At 37.8% G+C, this 15853-nt stretch overlaps 1 protein-coding gene across 1 annotated transcript in view; it reads left to right on the top strand.

Moving 5' to 3' along the window:
* SLC36A4 (solute carrier family 36 member 4) overlaps positions 1–15853 on the top strand; it is a 97794-nt gene that overhangs the window by 11475 nt on the left and 70466 nt on the right. Inside the window, exons 2-6 of the mRNA XM_026854229.1 lie at positions 1403–1526; positions 2280–2370; positions 3531–3619; positions 4989–5084; positions 6980–7064. Of these exons, the coding sequence (XP_026710030.1) occupies positions 1405–1526; positions 2280–2370; positions 3531–3619; positions 4989–5084; positions 6980–7064 (483 nt within the window). The 5' untranslated portion in view covers positions 1403–1404. The remainder of the gene's footprint in view (positions 1–1402; positions 1527–2279; positions 2371–3530; positions 3620–4988; positions 5085–6979; positions 7065–15853) is intronic.

The raw sequence follows: 15853 nt of genomic DNA, 5'->3' as shown, positions 1-15853 counted from the left end.
CCCCCCCACTTCTTCTTGGGTTTAACTTCACTCCTGGTTCTTCATCCCCTCCCTGAGAGCGTGAGATGGGGAATGGAGGTTGTGGTTGGTTCATCACACATTGTCTCTGCCATCCCTTTCTCCTCAGGGGGAGGACTCCTCACACTCTTCCCCTGCTGCAGCGTGGGCTCCCTCCCATGGGAGACAGTCCTCCATGAACTTCTCCAACGTGAGTCCTGCCCATGAGCTGCAGCTCTTCACGCACTGCCCCAGCGTGGGTCCCTCCCAGGGGGTGCAGCCCTTCAGGCACAGGCTGCTCCAGCGTGGGTCCCCCACGGGGTCACAGCTCCTGCCAGCAAACCTGCTCCAGCGTGGGCTCCTCTCCCCACGGGGCCACAGGTCCTGCCAGGAGCCTGCTCCAGCGTGGGCTCCCCACGGGGTCACAGCCTCCTTCGGGCACCCACCTGCTCCGGTGTGGGCTCCTCCCCGGGCTGCAGGTGGGTCTCTGCTCCCCCGTGGAGCTCCATGGGTGCCGGGCACAGCTGCCTCCCCATGGGCTGCCCCACGGGCTGCAGGGGAACCTCTGCTCTGGGCCTGGAGCACCTCCTGCCCCTCCTCCTGCACTGACATGGGGGCTGCAGGGGTGTTCCTCTCACATATTCTCACTTCTCTCTTCTGGATGTTGTTGTACAACAATTTTTTTCTCCCCTTCTTAAATATGTTATCCCAGAGGTGCTACCACAGTCACTGATGGGCTCAGCCTTGGCCAGTAGTGGGTCCATCTTGGAGCCGGCTGGCATTGGCTCTATCGGACATAGAGGAAGCTTCTAGCAGCTTCTTGCAGAGGCTACAGCTCTAGCCTCACCCTACCAAAACTTTGCCATGCAAATCCAATACAATGACTAATTTTCATTATGTTCTGTATTTCCTGTCTGGTTTTGTTTTTGTATCTTGTTTTCAATTTAAGTAGTAATTTTTGTCAGGTTAACCATAATTCCGCAAATAAAAGTTGTATTTGTCAGGTTCATATGCCGGTATATACTTTATAGATGTCAGCTGTCCATACCTTCTTTTAAACGTATCTACAGTCTCATTGGTATTACAGATTTCACAGGTATTCCGTTAGTATATGTATTTTTCTTACAAAACATATAAGTTTAGTATGGTTAAGGTATTTAACATTCACTCAAACTGTGAAATACTTTTGCTTCTTGTATAGTGAAGCATGTTTTAATGCAGCTAATGTCTTTTGTGATATTCTTCAGTGTTTTCAGAGAGAGAGATTTTTCCTGTGCAAACTTACACTGTGCATATCTGTTAGGAACACATGTAAACCTCATCACATGGAAAGTCTGAGTCATGTTTTACTTCTAAACTGTAAGTTTGTTTCTCATACTAATATAGTCTTAACTCTGTTGTACAGACATGGAAGTAATGAAACCTTTAATTGATGAACAAAATTCAGATGGTATCTCGGATGAAGAGCATGAAAATAATTTCCTGCCAGTTGAGAAGCAATACCAGCTTGATAATGAAGAAGGCATTACGTGTGTATTACTCTTAACTATCAGCTTGTTAAAATTTGTTGCCTCCAGCTTGTTTCTCATGAGTAGCTCACTGAACTCTTAAGGGGTTTTCTTGCACCCATGGTACAGTTTCATGGTTATACAAGAGGACTTTGCATAGTTTGGCCAAAAAAACAGCCCCTTTTGCATAGATTCTGTGTTCTTTGGAAGCTAACGATGTACTGGCTGCAAAATATTCTAAGGTGTCCATTTATAAAGTGATTGAGCCACTCAAAATCCAATGACTAAAGAAGATTTTGACTGATTTTATTTTCTCATACAGAAAAGTCAGAAGACTTTGGAAATAATCTGTTGAAATTTAATTAAAGAAACTTGTAAAGGTTATTTTTTTTCATTTGATAAAGGTTTGGTTGTCAAACTTGTAATTTGCATTGGTAATTGCTTTGAATTTTACTGATTCTAAAATAACATTGACAAAACTCTGTAATTTTGACCTTGAGGGAAAAGGACAATAAAATTGCACAGAAAATAACCTTTCACAAGCTGGAGGAAGACACTGAAGATCAAACTTGTATGCTCTGTTTGAGGGAGCTCACATGTAAAGCTGAATAATAATATTATTTGAATGTGCTGGGTATTATTTAAAGTAGTTGAAGCTCACAATTTTACCTTTTATTTATAATGACAGAGGGTGTGGGGTTTTTTTGCCTTCTTTTCTTCCCTCCCCCAATCTCAGTGTACTCCTAATGTGACTTGTTATATTTTTATCTTCAGGTTTATACAAACACTTACACACCTCCTCAAGGGAAACATTGGAACTGGGCTTCTTGGTCTCCCACTTGCAATAAAGAATGCTGGCATTGTGGTAAATTCAAATATTTTTCATAGATTAGAAAAATTATCTAGAAAGATCTACAGATGCGTGTCTGTTCCTGCAAAACTTAAATCTTGTAATTTTTTTTTGTCACTACCAGCTTCAACAGCGTTGTGTTCTATTTTTCCTATTTAGTTTGGTGAAGTTAGTACTGAAGATTGAGATTTTTTTTTTTTGTTAAAGTCACTAATTCACCCTGAAGACTTTACAGCATATGTTGTATTTTTGCTTAACCAAAATGCTTTTCTTGTGAAAACAAATATTTTGTCAAAAAAAGAAAGATTTGATTCACTGGGATTCCTGTGATGTCTCATGGGAATTGTTATTATGGGGCTGTCTTATCTCTGTCCAGTCTTCTCTAGAGCCAGATGGTATGTCCTAGGATGCAGCATCAGCTTGTTAAATCAGTCTTGTGTTTCTGCAGAAACAGGGTATAGCGCAGCTTGTTTATACCAGGTAACAAACAATGCATTAAGGCAGGAAAAATATAATCAAGTGAAATTTTCACCTTATGACTAAATAATCCTGTAATTCTTTATTACATGATGTTCAGTTTAAGAATGAAAGTTACATGTGAAAAGCAGGTACCTTCTGTGAAAACTTTTGGTCAAACTTCTACTTTGAGAAAAAGTGATTTAATTTGAAAATTATAGATAACTTGTAATAGTAGAAGTTACCAGGATTGTGATTGTGGATTTTTTTTTTTTATACTGCACATCATCAAGTCTAGTAATGCAAGGGAAAGAAACTTATATTGTCATTGCCACTTTAAAGTGGTTCAAACCACTGTTTCGAATTGTGCAGTATATGCAGTCTTCTCTTTTGACAAATTTTTTGAGCAGATATCTTAATGAAGCTTTTAGAGGAATGAAGTTGTTCATGCCCATTTGGTATTTATCGCTTGATTGCCACTGAGTAGCCTTCTGTCAAGTAGTGAACTAAAAGTAAGGAATGCCATAAAACATCAGCAGTAAGTCCTCCTCTGAGAGGGTAAAAAAAAATCCACTTGCACAAAATTTTAAATTCTTAATTGATTTGCTACAGTGTGAAATTTTTGCATGTAATTATTTTCCCCCAGAATATTTTAATGAAAAATTCTCTATCTCTTGTGTTCTCTGCTTTTGTTTGTTTGTTTGTTTTTTCCATATAAGATTGGACCAATCAGCCTTGTGTTCATAGGAGTTGTATCTGTTCATTGTATGCACATCTTGGTACGTTGCAGCCACTGTCTATGTCAGAGGTAAATGTGGAATTACTCATTATGTTGCTGAGTTTAAGTATTATTTCTGCCTCCCTGCCTGCCTCCCTGCCTGCCTCCCTGCCTGCCTCCCTGCCTGCCTCCCTGCCTGCCTCCCTGCCTGCCGATTTTTGGCCTACGTACTGGCCTGATGCTGTAGCGATTTCTTCTATTCGGTTCAGAATCTTGTACTTGAAAGAAACAGCACTCAAATTCTTATTGTGCAACTATAAATGATAGCTGTGCTTTGTGCAACACAGGTTTAATATGTTGAAAAAATATTTGTTCTCTAATCATACACAAAATGAAGTCAGTTTAACTTGTGTTAATCAGTATCCCATTCCCTGTCTTTGATGGCAATTAATAGGTCTTACTGCAGTTTTAATTGCTTAGCTCCAGTCTGTTAGCCCTTTTTTATCGTCATAGCTTTCTTCATAGCTTCTGAATTTTCACAGCTTTGAAAAATGTCCAATTTATAAATAGCCAGTTTATAAGTACTTTATAGGAATAAAATAAAAACAGAATTGCTATTAATGTCTACCATGATTATCTGTGAGCTGTCTTTTGGACTGTGACAACTTGGTTCTTTGATACTGTAGTGCTGAAGAAATGTGTTAAAATGATGCTAGTGAGCAGATAAACACTAGATACTCCTCCATGTAAAATGTAAAATACTGGGGGGGAAGCAGGTAGTCACATTTGGCTGATAGAGTATTTTGATTAATAGTGACTTCTGTTAAATATTTTGATCTTACTGTCAGGCGTTAAAGAGGAGCAGTGGGAGGGTATTGTATTTAAAAAGTGCAATGAAGTTTTTGAACTGAATAGAAACACAAATTGTTTGTGTCCCTGTAGCTGGAAAAACTATCTTATCAGTTTAATGAGATATTGTAGTGTGAAGGGATTCTGTAATTCCTGAATTCTTCGATTTTTCCTCTGTAGTTTTGAATGGCCTTTGAAGATGTACATAAAACTAAGATCAGTGAAACAATTGTGATTGACTGCTTGTCCAGGAGAATCTGTTGAATCCCGTTGAAGTTCTCTGACTTTTAGGTTTAAGATTAATTTCTTAAACTGATACTATAAGAATATAATTTTGGATTAATTTATCAAGAAAATTTTTCTGTAAGAAACTGATTAAGTACTGTTGAATTAGGGGGGAAGCAGCATTGTGGTTCACATGCTTGTAGAGTGCTCAGTAGCCCTTCCAGGGGGAAAGAAGCCTAAACCCTGTTGATAAAATTCAGCAGCCACTGAATGGTGCCACAGGTGATTACTTACTATAATCCTGGGAGGCCACCAGGGTTTTCAAGGTAGGATCTAGGCCCTCATAGTTTCTAGTAACTGTTCTTTCTTCACTCTTTGATTTCAGGATGAAAAAATCCTCACTGGGGTATAGTGATACAGTTAGTTATGCCATGGAAGTGGGGCCCCTGACTGCTCTTCAGAAACGAGCTTCTTGGGGACGGTAAGTTTGCATTAGAATTTAATTTAATAATTTCGGTATTAAGAATTAATGTCTACACTTGGAACAGTTAGGAGATTTCCTTTTTACTAAGATATTACCTGCTTTAAGAGTGTGTTCTTCATGCTGGAAATATTTTAATGCGATGCTATTTGTTATTTCATGCAGCCAACTAGTAGTGGTGACATGGGACGATTGAGGAGTGTCTTTCTCTGTTAGACATTTCAATTTTCAGATCTACGAGAGCTGTGAAAAATTCTGTTTAGTAGTATAGGAAGAGATGTGGTGTAACCAGAAATTGATTCTGTATTGTCTAATGTAGTGAACTAATTAAAGTTTTCATTCTCTTTTACTGTAAACACATTTATCTGTATCAGAGTTCCCTCTTTAAGCAGGTTGACACTGTGAATGTTAATTACTGCAATATATTTATTATGAAAGGAAGAAAGTAATTCTGTGATTCCTGTTTAAATGTTTTATACAAATACTGGAGAAATATTTACTATATTTTGCAATAATGGCATGCAGATATTAATAGCTTGTCTCTTTTAAATAATTTATCCCTCTTTTAAAAACTTTTTTCCTCTTTTAAAAAAGATCATTATTTTTTCTTTGCCATTTGTTGCTGTATAGCTATTTATTGAGTTTATGTTATGACTACACAGTAGTGAAACTCAAAAACTCAGCCATGTTCAGTGCTGATTTAAAGTGTGTTTTTTCCTTACTTGAGGAATAATTTTTTTTGGTCCTGTTGTTTTCAAGGATGCAGCATCTTGCATGATGTGTTTTGGCTATTACTTTGTTTTGAATTAAAAAAAAAAAAAGTGAGCTAGTCTTTTGAAATCTTTTGTGATGACTTCATAGGAATGGAGTAGAACTCAGTTAGAGGGAAACCTGATTTGTAGTGAAATATAATGACAATTCTGTAATGCACCTAAAAGTTTCAAGCAGCAAATGGCAATTTGATTTCCAGAGACAGTGCTGCAGTAAATCCATTCTCTGGGGCACATCTCCACTGTATGCCTGACTGTAGCAAGTTTCATTACAGCATATCTTCAGGCCACCATTCTGCATAAGATTTTTCAAAACCAATCTGAACCATAATTTAGAGTGGTTTTTAAATGAGATACAGTGTCTGAATGTTTATTTGGATACATCTATAACACTTAGTAAGATGTGAAAATGTTTGTAATCTTGAATTGATGAAACTTCTATTGCTTAGACTATACGAGACATTTAGTCTCTGGTCTTGGTGGAAAACTGCTGTGTTAGGAGCTAATGGACACCAGCAGAATTTACAGAATCACAGAACAGTTTGGGTTGGAAGGGACCTTAAAGGTCATCTAGTTCCAACCCCCCTGCCATGGGCAGGGACACCTTCCACTAGCCCAGGTTGCCCAAAGCCCCGTCCAACCTGGCCTTGAACACTGCCAGGGAGGGGGCAGCCACAGCTTCTCTGGGCAACCTGTGCCAGTGTCTCACCACCCTCACAGTGAAGAATTTCTTCCTTACATCTAATCTAAATCTACCGTTCTTCAGTTTAAAACCATTACCCCTCATCCTATCACTACACTCCCTTATAAAAAGTTATGTGCATAGAATATATATGTCTGTTGTTTATATTTGGACCACATTGTTAAGACTTTGAGTTTGAGTACCTTTTTGTTTTTTTAATTGAGAAATTTTGATACCTACTCAAATTTACCTTAAAAAGCAAACACATACAAAACTAAACTATTTTGCCATAAGAACCTGCTTTGAAGTGCTCATGAGATTAATGTGATGTTTGAATCTAGCCTTTTTGAGTACTGTAAAAAGGAGCAATAATTGCATGTTAGGTAGAAATGGGTAATTGTTTGGATCCTAAGTATAATATATGGTTGTTTTTTCTTCCTCAGGTATATTGTGGACTTTTTCCTAGTGATAACACAGCTGGGATTTTGTAGTGTTTATGTTGTGTTCTTGGCAGAAAATGTGAAACAAGTAAGTAGTGTTACTGTATGGAAACAGTTATGATTTTAGATTAATTTTTCTTCATTTTTATTTCCTGTCGTAAAGTCCAACAGAACTGTTTGTAAAATGTGAAGTTGAGAGAGGCACAGAATGGGTTCTAGCACAATTTCCACAAAAAAGCTTTTGGTAAAAAGGAGCAATGTGCAAGATGAACCAAATTCAGAACTTGTGCAAGTGTTTATGGCTTCATTACCCTCTGATTTATTTGTTGAATTTAGAAATTAATGGTGGAAATGATAGAATATAAGGCTGAAACTGGTCTAGGAACCAGTTGTCCCTGATTTTTTTTTTTTTTTTTTTTTTTTTTTTTCCCACAGGCCTTCTACAGATCCTTTCCCCCCTGCCCCCTCCTGGGCATATTTTATTCTTTTCATGTCACTGGAATCTTTCTTTGGTTCTTGTTTAGTCCTTTCCATTTTTTAGAATGGTCTCATCTGCCACAGAATCCATCGTATCTAAACTAGTCTGGATTTTTATTCTTAGAAGTGCCTGACATTGAAATTTCTGCAGCCTCCTCAGTAGCCAGTTCCAATGCTTTCTTATCTGTTAGACAGCTGCTTCTTTGTGGAAACATAAAATTTGTTATTGGTGTTTTAAGTCCTTTATTTCATGTTCTAGCTAGAAGTAATTTATTCTTTTCTATTTGTGGATACTTTTAATATTTTTGAATATTGTTATCATTTCTCCTCTCTAATACATATTAGATAGATATTAGATAGAGGGTAGCCATGATAGAATATAGTAATTGTTCTTGCTTTTCTGTAAATGCCCTGCAGTTGGTTGCATCTCTCTTTTTTTTTTTTTTTTCCCAAGTTTTATCCCTGAAGTTGGTTATGCTACTTTAATTGAGGTTTTGCTTGTGATCAATAGAGCAGAAAGGTTATTTCACAGATTTTACAGATCATATTCCAGACTTGACACTTCAGTCTAAGGGTCAGTTTGCAGGAGCATGTCACTGCTAACTCATGACTGACTTCTGATCCACTGTATCTCTCATCCTTTACTTCAGAGCTGCATTCTAGGCAATTCTGGTCTTCTTTCTGTAGGGTGTTTTTTACTTACCTATAAAATAATGTATTTTTCCTTACTGAATTAACAGTTCTCAAGGTTGAATTTTTATTCTGTTCTTCAATATTCTTTCACTTTCCACCTGGAACAGATGTTTAAACCTTGCTTACTATATCATCTGTGTTATTAATGAAAATATTAAATAGCACTGCTCATGTAGCATTTCATGTTTTACTGTAAGTACTAAACATATATAATATGTAGTAGTAAATGTATTCAAATGCATTTCAAGATGTTACAGATTTTTAAATAGATTGGATATTAATTATTAGAAAAGTACTGTGATTCATATTAAGGATATCTAAAAATCAAATGTTTTGTCATGCCATATTTATGAAAAAGTCAGTTAAAAATTGTGAATCAATCCCCACAACCATAAATGCCTATGCACCTCTCAAGCAACTCCCAAACCTTTCAAAAAACCCCAACTATTCCTTTTCTCTCCCGCAACCATCCATCACTGAGAAAAGCAAACAAAACCATACCTATCACTTTCATGACAGCTGCTCCTGCTTTCATTCATGTTTTTTTGTCTCTCATTCTACAGACCTAAGCTTTTCTATTTCTCATTGGTGGAGATTTTTCTGTTGATGGGGTCCTTGATGTCTCTTGGTCCTTCTTCTTTGCACACTCAGTAGTTTCAGTCAGCAGTTTGTGTATCTGAGCAGGTGGTCCAGGGGAGGTCAGCCAGCACAGATTGGATGCTCAAACAGGAGCCACAGGCACTTTGAGCTTGTGGTGCTCTCTCCTCCATGAGCTTATTAAGATTCCAGGACTCTACCAATGTACTGTGTTGAGTGTTCTGCTCATAAGATTATGGTTAGTCACTTGACATAAAGCTAATGAGGTTGAATCTGGGCCTGTGTCTAAACATTTGTGCTTCTGTAATTAGTGAAGTGGGTGAGGAAGAAGATATGGCAGGTTACTGAGCTTTAGTCATCCATATGGACTCTTATTCTACCCAAAAGGTCGAATAAAGGTGTCTTCACATAGCTTAATTTAATTAGGAATAAGAGCGTCATCTTGGGTAGTTAGTATATAGAATATAGTACATTGTTTTCCTCCCCTTGTATATAAGTATTTATATTGTGTCTAAAAAGTATTCCTAGTTCTACAGATGAAGATCCTGTCAAGATGAGGTGAATTTGTGTATTTGGAAGCTGGATACACCGTAATTTGCATCTTGGAAGAGAAGAAAACCCCCCAACCTTAAAAACTGCAGTCCTATTGTCACAATCTATCTCAATATGTAAAAATCATATTTTGTATCTGCTGTCCTTTTGCTGGCCTTCTGAAGTGGGGATTTTTATTGCATCCTTCGTAATGTAAGTTTGTCCTGTCAGATTAAAACCCTTCCTATCAAATACGTATCTGAACAACCAGTTGCTAGATATGTATTTTGACCTTAAGCAAAAGGTGAGACTGAACATTTATTGACCTTGGCTTTTGTAGATTTTGAAAAAAACTCTGAAACATCTTCAGGAAATTTGTTACTGCTTTCTTGAAGAAGGATTGAAAGATCTTACAGGAAAGCAGCTGCTGCACAAGCAGTAGCTGCAGAGACCCATGATGTGCCCTGTGAACGAGTTAGTCATCTGCAATTCGAAGTCCCACGTGTAGTTGTTTCACATTGCCTTGTGCTCTTTCCTCTGGGAGGGAGAAGGCTTGTGTTTTTTTCTGGCAACTTTTTGTTGCAGAAATCTGTCCTGTAGAGGGCACCAAAGAACACAAATTGGTATTGCTTTACATCTCTGATTGGGGTAGTGGAAGGGTGAGCAAAGTGAGCAGAGGGAATGGGAGGATGGGGAACTCAGTACAGGAAAGATATAGTAAAAATGTTACTAATAGCTCTCCTTGACCAATACCTTTGCATTATGCTCCATACTCTTACTGGTTTTGTGTGTTGGTGTGTGTAAAGTGGGAAACTTCACACAATCCTTTCTTTGATATTCATAGTTAAAACTAGTACCAAACCAAATTTAGCAGTTTCTTCCTTCACCTTATTTACTGTTTCACAGAACAAAAAAGAAACAAAGCATTTTAGGTGGTTCTGGAATGTGAATTGAGTATTTATCAGTCTGCATAATTTTGAGGTGAATATCTAGTTAGACACAGAGTGGTACATGTGAGTCTTAAGTATTTATTTAATCTTTTGAATCATGTGAAATATTTGATATACCCTTTTCACTAATGGATGTACAATATAGCTTCTGTGCTAAATTTTCTCTTATTACTGTCTGTGGGATTTCAGCAATGTTGGCTGCATTACATTACAGTTTTCCCAATGCTTTGTGCTAACAAGACCCTATTTCGAGGTATATCAAATCTCAGATGAAGCCTTTCCTAAGGAAGAGCTTTTCCTGGGGCACAAAAGAAGTGCAGATTGGTGGAGAGAGTTCTGGTTAAGTCTGGCAGCATGCAAATATGTGGCTTACAGGTGAAGGTGTATAGAATTAGAGAAGAATGGTAAAACTGGAACAAGAGCTGGTGGTTGACTGGAGGAAGACTGGAGCAGGAACACATTGGGATAGAAAAAAAGTATCTGTGCCCAAAAGAGCACAGTGGTCCACCTTCATGCCATAGTTACTTTGCTTTTCTTGCTTGAGCAACAGAAGACCTTAAGTCCAGAGCCTTGGCGTTCATCAACTTGCTTGTGAATATTTGATGAGTTCTCTGGAAAAATGTTCTTTTCTCATTATTTGATGATAAAGCTAAAAAAGTCCACACAAGACCTTATTGCATGGGAACACTTTATTAGATCTTTAGAACTCTGAAGATGACCCATCAGTGGGATGCTACATAATGGAGATTTGACACTCCCCTACCCCCAGTTTTTGTAAAATGGAAAGAAGAAAAAAAACATTAGGAAATTGTATTTGGACATAAACTTAGAAGTGAGAAAAATGTGTAGTTTGAAAAGTTGAGTACTGAGTAATAATGAAATATCAGAACTAAATGAACTGTGAAACATTTCTTTGGCCTTTTCATGCCAAATTGCAGGATTAAAATATAACCTTTATCTGCCTGATAACATACTGGGTTTGTGCCAGATCTGGCCTTGCCTGTTGTACTGGCTGTTACTACACCTTGAATAAGGAAGGAATTAGAAGGAGCCAGTGACCTCAGAGACCTACTCTTTTGATCCTACTACATGTTGAAAAGTCCGTAGACTGTGTGACAGAAAGAACGAGTTTTGCAGTACAGGCAAGAAAACAGCGGTCTCGGTCAAAAGATTAAAGAAACAGAATTATTTCTTGCTTCTGTGATAGCTCTTGTAAGAAGTGTGTTCATCAGTTAAACTGAATTTTCTGCAGTCTCTAGTTGTGCATTATTAATTTTCTATATGCCTGACATAAGGAATCTGATCAGATTTGCACGAGTGTTTGATCTTCCTGGATGCAGATGAAGTTGGTGGTGGATGGTGTGCTTGAGCGATGTAAATGAGACATTAGGTGAAGCAATCCTGTAAAGAAAGCTGTTTCAGACATCACGCTGTCTCATAAGGTAATGCTTGAGTAATTGAAGTGACTTCTGATGGAAGTCACTTTGTGATTGGGGACTTCACTAGCCTTTGTAGTCACTATGTATGCCTAGTGCCTTTAGTGGCTGTGTATTTCCTTTCTAAAACCATAGTGATATTTTCTCATGTGGTTTAGGGAAATGTTTGTGGAGTTTCCAGGTACAGTCATGATAAGCATAGAACAGAATGCAGATAATGTGTGTTGAGATTGGAAGTTGAACAATACTCACTGGGCTCTGTGACATATACCAATGAATATGTGTGTATGCATTTTTCAAGAATAGATTGAATGGATAAGTGAAATGGATAAGTGAATTGAATGGTTAAGTGAAAAGATTTGTCTAACTTGTCTGATATTCTGATGATATTTCAGATTGTGTTGCTCTCTTTAGGAAAAAGATAATTAGATAGAATGTCTGCTGTTCTTGGCTGAGCATGACTGCCACATGCAGTGATGCACTAGTAGAGAGCAGTGGGAGACTGAAACTAAATGTTTTCCAGAATAGGAATCTGAGATTATATTAGTTCTGATACTTAAGGGACTAGGTTAGACAGCCAGTAAATCCTAGTCTGTCCTAACACAATCAGCAGTAAATTTAAATTGAGCTAAACAGCATATGAGAGTGTTTTTTTTTTTTTTTAAAAAAAAAAGTCCCCCAGCTGCTTTGTACTTTGCTACTTGTTAGAACAGTTTTAAATGTTTTCTGATTTTTTTTTTTTTTAAACCTAGTAAAACACTTTCAAAGTGACAGTAATGTTAGCCTGCATCTGAACAAATCAGTATAATCTCACTTTCATTAAGAGTTTTCCTCTGCTGCTCTTTACTGTCAAATCTATCATAGCCAGGTACTTCACAAGGACAATGGTGATCCTTAGTTTTTATAATTTTTGCATTTTATTTTCCGACTCGGCTTTCTTCCACTCATCAGTCACTCTTGCTTGTTTGTTCGGCTTTCCTGCAAGATGATCTTTGCTGGATCTTATCTGGTGTGCCTCTTCTGAGTCAATGTATGGAATCACTGTTCTGTCACGTCTTAAAATCCACCTCTGTGGTGTGGATATTTCCTGTGGTCTTGCCTAAACCCATGAGTGGTACTACTATGACTCATGTTGTTAAAACTACTTCATTGATACGAAGTTGATTTAAAGATACGTATATCCATAAAAGGGAATAAATTGTCCTCCTGTGGTTTTATATCAGTATAATAGTGTCCATAGTATCAGTTACGTGGTATATACATGTGTGTATGTGTACTTAAAATTTACCCCTGAAATTTTTTAGTAATGCTAAAATCTGTGTATAAACAGCTTGACAGTCAGCAGTTGAATTGAAACTTTCAAAAGTTTCTTTTTTTTAATAAATTGAAATGTTAGTTTTGAAGTCATGGGCTTCATATTTTTTTGCATGCAAGTATAGCTAGTGGCGAGTTAAACAGATTATCTCCTCCTCCTCAGACAATACTGCTGCCTTTAGCAGTGTTAGAGTTCACAGTAACTGTTTCATCTGATGGCAAGCTGATCTCTAAAATATTCTGCCTGGGATAACTGTGTGCACTTTCAGCAGTTACTAGGAGATAGTTGGAACTTAACTAACCATTTCACATGTGTTTTTTTTTTTTTCTCTATGTAAAGCCACAATCCTGTAGAATAGGCTTCAAGAAACAGGGTTGTTTCAGGCAGGACTCTTGATTTTCCTTTTTTTATTTATCTAAAGACTTATAGCAGAATAATCCTCTGGGGTTGGTCAGATCTCACTAAGGTGAAGGCTGTCACAAATAAACAAGGTTTGTTCCATTTTCTGAGTTACAAAATACCTTCATACAAAGACAGCTGTGACCACACAGAACAAAGATGGGAAGAGAGTAAGCAATTACCCTGCTTTATACTGTTGAAGTCTGGTTAAAGCAGCGTTATTGTTGTGCTCTGAAGACAAAGGAGGGAGTCTGGAACCACATGGGCTGTATCTGAGAGTGCTGGGAGAAACCTGAAGTCTTTGAAAGTCCATGCAGCATCTCTCTTCAATCCCTTTGAAAAATCAGGGATTTAGTCTTCTTGGACCGCATTTCTGGGCACATGAGGGAGAGAATAATTTCTGGGCACATGAGGGAGGAGACTGAAGCTAGCATGGATTTATGAAGGGACTGACCAACTTGTTTGCCTTCTGTAAGAAAAAAAAGTCTGAATTTGTACATAATGAGAAAGTACTAGATGTCACCTTGACTTTAGCAAGGTTTTTCATGGTGTCTGACAATATCCTTGTTATGGTTGGGATAAGACAACTTAGCAACTAGCTGGAGAAAAAAAAAAAAGCTGGTTTTATGGTCAAGCTCAGAGGGTACTGGTTATGATTGTGAGCCAGCAGCGTGCCCTGATAGCAAAGGAAACCAACAGCATCCTGGATTGTATGAACAGGAGAACTGTTGGTAGATCGAGAGAAGTGATTATCATATTTTACCTCACATTTGTTAGATCACATCTAGAATACTCTGTCAAGTTTTGCATATCCCCAATACTGGAAAGTCATTGACAAACGGGTGAGTTCAGGGGAGAGCTCCTGAAATTATCAGGCCCGGAGCGCTTGCCCTGTGAGGGATGGAGAAACTGAGCTTGTTCAGCCTGGAGAAGAGTTGGCTTTTGGACTACCTAACAGCAGCCCCCCCGGACTGCAAAGAGGTTGTCTACAAAATAGAACCAAGCTCTTTATTGAGGTCAGGCGGGGGACAAGAGAAAGTGGTCATAAAATAATGCAGGAGTTTCTGACCTGAGGCAAAGGAAAACTTTAAGACAGTCAAGCACTGGAACCAGTTGCCTGGAGAGGTTGTGCAGACTGTATCCTTAGAAGTTTTCAAGATCCAGCTGGAGAATGGTGAGATGAACCATCTGGTTTGACCCCATTGCTGATGGAGCTGTGAACAAGCAATTGGACAGACCTCCTGAGGTCCTGTCTAACTGAAATCATTCTATAATCCAGTGAATCCAAACCTCCATTTTTGAATGAGGTAAATGGAGAAGACAAGAATACAATGTTTTGTTTAGTAGATAGTAGACTTGACAAAACAAAGTGACTCAAATGAGAGATGATGTGGAAGAGAGGAAGGGGCAGCAGGAAAACATTGTGAGTTTTGTGGAACTGACATTTATTCCAGACCTAGAATTGCACCTTTTGGGTTAAAAACGTAGTAGTAGTAGGTGCTTTTCATGGCTCGACTAATACAGCTATGACTGCAAAATCTGGTTTACTCAGAGTACTAATCTGTGCTGAGCAGGTTCAGGTTCAGAATTTCGTGCTTTTTTTTTTTTTTTTTTTTTTTTTTTTTTTTTTCCAGCTAGAATGTCTTTCATGCCCTGACTTCTTTAAACTGTGTTTCAAGGAACAAGATCTGAGGCAGGCTTCTGCAAGTCATGGCATTTTTGAGAAACCATTTGGTCTCTGTTTCCTTCCTCTAGTGAATGCTGGGGCAGGGAAGAGTGGTGGGAGAAGGGGTACCATGCTTACAGTAATGTAAAGCAGACTACAGTGTTGTCATTTATTGTAGAAGTATAAGTAATATCTGAAAACATGCAAGTGGGAGGTGGGATGTTAGGGTCAGGGAGTCACAGTCTGATAATTTTAGTTGGCTGTCTTTTACCAGTTCTGCATCAATATTCATTCTTCTGAGGATAGGAGTTTGTGTGCAGCTGTAGCATGTTCTGTGCTTTCCTCATATTTTTGTGAAAATCAGAAAGATAAATGCTATTCCATATGACCACTCTTACCTAACACAACATGAAGCTGTGATCTGATCTTAAGCCCATCATGAGGGTAACTGATCACAGTAGACATAGTCTTGAATTGAACTATATAGAACACTGTATGCTACACTTTCCAGCCATATTAGCCAGTAAACTCTGGTTGGATGTCTGGTTGGAATTTGATGGTATTAGTAGAAAAAAAACCCCAAATATTTCTGATTTTTAGGAACTTTTTAATTGGCATTTATATATAAAAAATAGAATGTCTTTGTCTTAAGAGAAAACTAAAGTGGTTAAATGCTTGAAATGATTTGAGTGGAAGCTGGTTTGTACTGTGGTATTTTAAAAATGTGTTTTAGAACCTGAACTGTATCCAGCTTGCAGGATTTTTTTAGGAATATATATATATATATATATATATATATATATATATTTTTTT

Source organism: Athene cunicularia (assembly GCF_003259725.1).
Source record: "Athene cunicularia isolate RWA chromosome 1 unlocalized genomic scaffold, athCun1 chr1_part1, whole genome shotgun sequence".
Lineage (NCBI taxonomy): Eukaryota > Metazoa > Chordata > Aves > Strigiformes > Strigidae > Athene > Athene cunicularia.
This window is presented reverse-complemented; position numbering and strand designations above follow the sequence as displayed.